This window comes from Mus musculus, chromosome 16 (assembly GCF_000001635.26).
Source record: "Mus musculus strain C57BL/6J chromosome 16, GRCm38.p6 C57BL/6J".
In the NCBI taxonomy this organism is placed as follows: Eukaryota; Metazoa; Chordata; class Mammalia; order Rodentia; family Muridae; genus Mus; species Mus musculus.
In genome coordinates, this window is record NC_000082.6 from 8,853,199 (window position 1) to 8,861,448 (window position 8,250).

Genomic DNA, 8,250 nt, shown 5'->3' on the forward strand with positions numbered 1-8,250 from the left:
GGAGAAAAGATTGGACACAGTGACCCTTGGATGCTTTCAATTTTCAGGAGGAAGTTTTTAGGAGGAAGATGGACAACTTACAAAGAGGCTGTAGAGCAGGATGTTGTGGGCTGCAGGGTTAAATGCACTGCTTTCACAGCAAGTTTCTCATGGTGTATCTATATGGGGAAAACACAACAACTTGGGGATAGTTGAATTTAAACTGATGGCATTGATGAGATAAGTGACTAGGCAGTGGCAATTTGGATTTATTTCCTGAAATGAAGCCCTGGATTTCAGTGAGTTTTGAAATGTGGGGCAGAACTCTGAAGCATTTTCATTAAGAATTCTGTATGTATTATGTACCAGGCAGTGTATTAATAAATTAGTCCTTCAGGTAGAGATGGTTGATTGTGCTATATAATCCTGGAGTTTGACTTCCTTGCATTGTTTGTTTAAACCTATATGTTAAGAACAAAGAAGTGTTGTTTCTCTTTGGAGCTATGAAGTCTGAGCTGCTGAGGAAGCAGTTAGAATTAGGAGTGGATCTTTGAGTGCAAGATAGGTACTCAAAGATAAGCTAAGGGGTGACACACCTGTCTGTCAAAGGCTGCACAGGCTTCTGAGAAAGCAGCTGGGAAGCTGGGGAACAGAAAGGAAGGACTAGTAAGTTTTAAGTGGAAGGGAAACACCATCATGAGGCCAAAACCTCAGGAGAGTTGGGACTCCTGTGGCTGAGAAAAGTTTGAAAAAAGAACAATCCTGACTTTGTACCACTAACCATTGATATTGGTAATAAAACAGTTAAAGTGCTAGGGTAGGATACTGAGGGCAGGGTGAGCAGCTGTCAAGATGAGGTCTAAGGGGTGAGTAAGCTGGCCCTGAATCTTAATATTACTTAAGCGAGCCTGTGCGTGTATGTCTAAGGCAGTTTTCCTGTTTCAGCCTCCAAGAGAAGGCAGTGTAACAATTTACTGTGTAGACTCTCTTGCCCTCTTGTGCTTGAGACTCAACTGTTGCTTACTACCTGATCCCTTGGGTAGGGTGCTCAACTCTTGTAGTCCTGGCTTGCAGAATGTAGTCACGAGCTATAGGTTACTTTGAGGACCAACAATGCTTGATCCTGGAAGCAAACCAACATTGGTGCGCACCCCACCCCCAACCAAGAACAAACAGGCGCTGGCCTTTGAAAGGTGGAGAGGTAAAGAGGGACACTTGTTTTCCCCAGATCACCATTGTAAAAAGGGTGCGAGCCTGGTTGTGTGACTGCTGAAGAGTAGGAAGTGGCTGTGGATGGAGATTGTTCCCAAGAAGTGTTTGTACAGTAAGAACAGCTTTGGGATTTAGTAGATTTGATTTGGTAGGTGCAGAGTATGTCCCTTCGTGCTTAATATTCAAGCCATTATTTTTGAGTTCAAAATGTTTTTCATTTTGGCACTTCCAGGTCAAACTGAACTTTGCTTTAAAGGATCAGTTGAAATTCTTACTCTTGGAAGTATCACTGATAACAAGTCATTCTCTTTAGTCAGGCAGCGGCAAAATCTAAGTGAGGTAGAAATTTATGAGGTGGGAAATGGCACTGACCATGCTAGGATTTAACTTTAATGTTACAGTTTCTGTGCCCTGGCTTGGCACATGCCTTTCATAGGCTTGTCTTGAACAGTTGGGGTGGACTGTATGTGTCATTCCTTTACTGCTACTGAATAAGCAGTGAGGGTTCAGCAATCAGTGCTGGGACACGAAGCAGGATTCTTTATCCAGCCCTTTCTTGTTCTTTCTTTGAAGGATTGGAAATGGTATTGACTTAGGCTCTTGTGCTAGCTATCTTTAGGGTGTCTGCCAGATACAGTCCAGACCTCAGTTGGTGATCGAGCCTTTATTTGTCAAGGGCACACCCACCAGTGGTCCAGTATAATTTATAACAGTGATTTTTCAGCTTAATAATGGAGTGCTTGCGATGATACCTTATGCAGTTGCCTTATCTAAAGGGACAAAGCCTACTTAGACCTAGAAATGCCTTTTTGCTTTCCTTACATCATCAGACACACATCAGAGATTGTAAGAATGGTGACAGTGGATCAAACAAAATGCCCTGCTTCAAGCAAGCACTTCCTCCTGTCCTGGTCTGTAAATTGTATATAGCACTTGCCTAGTGGAAAGACAGGAGACTCTTAGTGTTCTAGTACAGTGCTTGGTACATTTGGCTTCCATAATCACTAGTTGCCATCTTTATGAGTAATAACCATTATGAGTCATACAGTTTATTGGTTATGTTGCCGATAAACTGTAGGTCAAAACCATATGGTTGGTCCTTAAAGAATAGCTGGGCAGTGGTGGTGCACGCCTTTAGTCCCAGCACTTGGGAGGCAGAGGCAGGCAGAGTTCGAGGCCAGCCTGGTCTACAGAGTGAGTTCCAGGACAGCCAGGGCTATACAGAGAAACCCTGTCTCGAAAAACAAAAAAACAACAAAAATTAAATGTTAACTCACTGCCGACCCCTTAGAAAGAAAACCGGCAGGCACTCTTGGACACTGTGGCACCATGGAAAGTAGAGTGGGTTGCTTTCAAAAGGGTCAAATAATGGAGCAACTCTAAAACCTCTTTTCTTCTTCCTAGGTCTTAGTGGTGCAATGGCTAGTATAAGCGTGCGTTCGAGTACCCCAGGCTCTCCTACACATGTAAGCAGTGGACCGAATGCTAGTCGAAGGAGAAATGGACTCCATGATGTCGATTTGAACACTTTCATAACAGAAGAAATGGCACTCCACTTGGACAATGGTGGAACTAGAAAGCGTACCTCAGCCCAGTGTGGCGATGTCATTACAGACTCACCAACCCATAAACGCAACAGAATGCTCTAAACTGCAGACATTTTCACACCCACCATGCTGCTTGAAAGCCACTCGATCCTCAACATATACTATTATTGCAAAGGAAACATGAGGCCATCTTCCCTTGTTCACTGTTTAAGAAAAGTGAATTCTCTAGTGGTTGCCATAAAAGGAAGTTCTAGGTATTTACAGTAGATGCCTCCTGTAACTATGGCTTTCTCAAACTATAATCCTAGCAGAGGACTTGAACTATTGTAGTCATTAGCAAGATCATCATAGGCAAACATATATCCGTTCCAAGGCGAAAAGTGACCTTAACTGTATTTATTCTCAAAGGGAAAGGAAATAACAGATGTTTATTTGGTTATAGAATGCTTTCTTATTTTTATTTTTTGGTCCATTTCCTGCTGTATTGAGTATTTTTACTTAAACAGTATTGCCAGGTTCCTACAATTGTCTAAAACCTTGATCTGGCTTGCAAGCCAGATCTTCAGGCTTCCATTTTTGCAGCCACACTGAACCACACATCTGGTTTCCATAGTGATAGTGTGTAATTTCTGATTATCAGATTATGCCCAGTTTTCAGTTTTCAAAACAGTTTTCAAAACTCTGGTGATTGTGAGATGTAAAGAGGTGCTATGGTGGTCATGCAAGTAATACGTAATATGAATCAATACACAGAACTCTATCGGATTCACTTTGTGTGTGTTAGTGCTCTGAAAATAGCAATATTAAACTGTCCCCAGAATAACCCTGTAGGCTTCAACTCAGTTTTAAGACAAGTACTACTTCCTATGCCAGGTACTTAACTTATGGTTAAACACAGACTGCATTCAAAGTGACCTGAAAAACAGGTCATGATCTTTGAGAGTGGGCTTCCTTTTTGGTTTGGTAGTAGTGAGAGGAAATGGACGGTGGGAGTAGATATTTATTGTTTAGGTTTTTTTTGTTGTTGTTGTTGGTTTTTTTTTTTTTTGTTTTTTTGTTTTTGCATTTTTATGGATGCCCTACTGTGTGTAGTTGTCATAGTAGGTGGAAGATGATAAATATGTTTTATCTGCTACTAATGTGAAAGTAACTTAAATAGCAAAACCCAGCTTTTCCTGTCCCTCCATTTCTCTCAGAAATGCAGTTTGGACTTTCCTTCTGGAAATGATGAGATCGCATGGAGGTTTTCTAGATGTTAGGTAGACCCAAATAAAAGCTCTCAGAGTCCTCTTTGGGTAAATATAAGACCTCTTGTAGCTACAACCTTTTAGAGCATGTTTCATCTGCATTTTTACTACTTTGAACTGAATGGTAGTCTTTTTTAGAAGACTGATGTCAGCCTGCCAGGTACTGTAATTCATTCTATCCTATTATATTATATATCAAGTAGGACAGTGAAAAATGTTTCCTTGCAGACTTGTAGTCCAGTTTCAGTTTCTTCTATTTTTATCCTTAATAACCACTGCAAATCAGTGTAAGGGTTTTTCTGGTAATTACAGCACTTTGTTAAAAGTTTGCAATTTTGTCAGCCATTAATAATACCTTTCTGTGAAGAAACCTTACTAAGTTAACCATTACTGGCTGAGTGGGATGTGAATGGAATGTTAGAAATGTTGTGTGAATTGAAGTTCTGTATTCATTATAGATATAGCCCTTATTTAAAACAGTGAAGTCCATATTCAGACTAGGAATGAAAGTAAGGTATTTCTCAGTTTGTGCAAAAGTGGAGCTTTACTTTGTTTATTTGAAAAGCAGGAAAAATTATAGCAATCTGTCATTTTACCTTAAATGGACAAGCCTGGGCATCACAAGTACTTCCAGGCTTCCCTGGGATATACCAAGACATGGAGTTCAATTTTGCTTTTCTGTGGTTGTGAGTATAGATGCTGGAATTGGGGTTTGACGGTGTGATGGCTGCTGACAAGAAGCCAGAACTCCCATTCCTGAGGGACTTGAGACTGAGGACCACGTTTCATCTCCCTTCATGCCGTGTTCTGTCTCCTCTGTCCAAGTTGACTAAGGATGTTCTTGGTTGTTTGGTTTCAGTTGGTGCTCTGAAGCTGAATCTCAGTGCCCTTTACTCGCAGTTGTCAAATTTTGATAAAACGTGCCATTTTCTTTGGTAAGAGAAAGCAGGTCTAATGTCTGCCAGAACACAATTTATATGCCGAATTATTGGCTCCATTAAACTTTTTAAAAACTTTAGCACTGGTTACTTTTTTCCATTGCATTCAATATGTAGCACCTCCTCACCTCATGAGTAGCGCTTCCTTCCCTACTGCCGCTCCTGTCCCTTCCTCCCTGGCCTGCCAGAGTAGAAGAACTGAGACCGGCCCATCAGTACAAAGGGAGGTGGTTTTTAATCTTAGCGTGAGTTAGTCTGATGAAGTTCAGAATCTTTTGGAAGTTTTTATTAGTTAAGATGCAGAACATCAAAGATGACCACATACTAGTGTAGTATTAGGCACTGACTTTGACTTTTTTACTTTCTTTTTTTTTTTTTGGACAGGTCTTTTTGTGTAGTTCATGCTGACTTCTAGCATTCGATCCTCCTGTTTCAGTTGCCTAAGTGCTATGGTTTACTGGCATGGTGCTTGCTTGGCCTTTTCAGCCGATCAAGAACAGAATGGGCTGCTCTTGAAGCTAAGCACTTGAGTATGGGAGAACAGAGTCTTTGTCATGAGCCAGAGTCTGATTCTTAACACAGTGTATCTCCTTAGTTCTGTCATTAACCTGACGGGGGTAGGCCAGGCTGAGTTCTCCACTGCAGTGTCCTGAACGTAGCTGAGAGGCTCACGAACTTTTATTACAATTTTTAATATCTTTTACAGCAAATTTCGAGTATCATCAATGTAGTTTACCTCATTGAAGTAATGACATACACCTTAAACCATAATACAAATAAATCATTGAAAATGCCAAAAAGACAACAGGGGCTTGTCTGTAATTTTTTGTTCTGGTCATCATGTCCCAGTAATTTTGATGTAATCACATAAAGTTCAGAGAGAAGGGATGGGCTAAACGTGACCAAAGGTGCAAGGTATCAAGGTTTTGAAATATCCTCTAGTTGGAGATCTGGGCAGCCTGGTTAGTGTTAGTAAAGTGCTGTAGTTCTGAATATGAATACTATCCACATAGAGGTATGTATTAGTGATATATTTGTATTAGATTATTTGTGGATTTTTAAAATTTTATTTATTTTATTGTTTTGAGACAGGGTTTCATGTAGCCAGGCTGACCTCAAACTTGTCTTGTAGCAGGGGATGAACTTGAAGTCCTGATCTTCCTGACTTCACCTCCTGAGTTCTGGGGTGACAGGCCTGTGCCACTGTAATGGACATTTTGTATTTTATTTTAGAGAGCATGGGAATCTTGAGAATTGATGCTGCTTGGAATCAAGTCATGGGAATCCTGTTTAAAATTCAGTGTTCCCCTGCTTAGTTAAAGGGGGTTCTTGAAACGAAGAAGCTCCTTCTCACACATGGAGTACTTGTGACGTCTCTTACGGTTCTGAGAGCTGTTTAGGTATAGAGCTGGTTTCGGTTACTTTTCCTGGAAAAGGGAGCGTCTGGCTAGAATAGTTGAGGTGTATGGCAGGCTTGCTTGCTATGACAAGGTCAGGGCTTTACTTTATGATGGGATCTGCTTGCTCTTTGTGAAATTAGTAGGCCGCAGCTTGTGCTAAGTGGTCCTTGAGGTTCCAGCCCAGGTGTTATCGTTTCATGGATGCTCTTCCAAGTGTCTGGTAGCTTTGCTTCCGTTGTTTGAGTGCTTCAGTAAAGATGAGAAGCTACAGAAATGTACTATATAGCTTGTTGTATGTTTTACTGATTGTTTTCCATAAGAATAGGGTGAAAATCTTTTCAGTTTCTTTTATGCAGGCCTCAACTTTTCATTATTAGTCATAGTGCAGTAGCAACTATTCTGGCTTAACCTTTATAAGAATCTTCTACAGGCCGGGCGTGGTGGCACACACCTTTAATCCCAGCACTCGGGAGGCAGAGGCAGGCGGATTTCTGAGTTTGAGGCCAGCCTGGTCTACAGAGTGAGTTCCAGGACAGCCAGGGCTACACAGAGAAACCCTGTCTCGAAGCAAAACAAAACAAAACATCTTCTACAGGTGAAATTAACCATTCAGGCAAGGAACAGGCTTACATCTGTAATCCCAGCATTGGGGAGACTGAGTCAGGAGGAGGAAGGATAATCACGAATTTGGAGCCAGCCTAGTCTATGATGGTGAGTTTCAGTCTGGCCTCAGCGACAAAGTGAGACCATGGCTCAATTAAATAAAAACAACCACAAAAAAAACTACCACACTATCAAAGCACCAATGCAGATAGACCCTCGCATTGCGGTCACTTGTCTGTTGCCATGTATCCCAGCCAGCAGTATGGGTCTAGGCTTCTTTGCAGCAGACCTTGGAGTTTTATTTTCACCTCTCCTATGAAGGAAGCTGATTTACTGGGTGATTTGTGTGTTTCAGTGCCTGGCTGGCTTCTAGCTTTTTACCTTTCCTGGCCCAGTTTCATCATTTCTGAATGGTAAAAAAGCCTCTGACTGTGGGGCATGTGGGCAGGTCATAGCACCACAGATTTAGCTGTTGGTGTTGTAGAATTCTGTGCTCCAGGTCTGGTGGCCAGAGGAAGTCCTGGACGCACGTTGTCTGCCGCTGCTTTGGAGAGTTCCGGCATAGGTATCAAGACAAGACACTCTGGACTCTGCAAGCCCAGAGTGGTGTTTTGTAGCCCGCCACAGGAAGGTCTTAAAGGTATGAGCTGTCTCAGCTCCTGGGGACCCAGTAGCCTCAGTATTTACTTTTGTACTTAGAATGCACATATCCGGGGCTGGTGAGATGGCTCAGTGGGTAAGAGCACCCGACTGCTCTCCCGAAGGTCAGGAGTTCAAATCCCAGCAACCACATGGTGGCTCACAACCATCCGTAACGAGATCTGACGCCCTCTTCTGGAATGTCTGAAGACAGCTACAGTGTACTTACATATAATAAATAAATAAATCTTTAAAAAAAAAAAAAAAAAAAAAAGAACCAAATCTAGCTTTAAAAAAAAAAAAAAAAAGAATGCACATATCCCTAAGTCCACCCAGGAATTGTAGTGGAGATTTGAGGAGATTCTTAGACCATTGCTCTCTGTTCTTGGGGTACAGTAATATTGTGTAGCTGCAAGTGTTTTAAGGTTGAATAGAACTGTGTGGGTTACGGAATACACTGAGTAAGTGCAGGAAGGCTTGCCTCTTGCTCATCTCGGTTTTTCACATTGTGGACCAATGATCTCCAGTGAAAAATAACTCCTTCAAGAAAGTCAAGAGTACATACACATGTTCACAGCTTCTACTGATAAGCCTCAGACTCGGCATTCACCTTTTTGGAGGATGGATTTTTTTTTTTTTTTGAGACAGGGTTTCTCTGTGTAGCCCTGGCTGTCCTGGAACTCAC

The 8,250-nt window shown here is 41.7% G+C and overlaps 1 protein-coding gene across 1 annotated transcript in view; it reads left to right on the plus strand.

Annotated features, from left to right (window-relative positions):
* Positions 1–5,726, plus strand: part of 1810013L24Rik (RIKEN cDNA 1810013L24 gene) — a 28,825-nt gene extending 23,099 nt beyond the window's left edge. Inside the window, exon 4 of the mRNA NM_001081400.3 lies at positions 2,596–5,726. Within this exon, the coding sequence (NP_001074869.1) occupies positions 2,596–2,840 (245 nt within the window). The 3' untranslated portion in view covers positions 2,841–5,726. The remainder of the gene's footprint in view (positions 1–2,595) is intronic.
* The last annotated feature ends 2,524 nt before the right edge of the window (positions 5,727–8,250 follow it).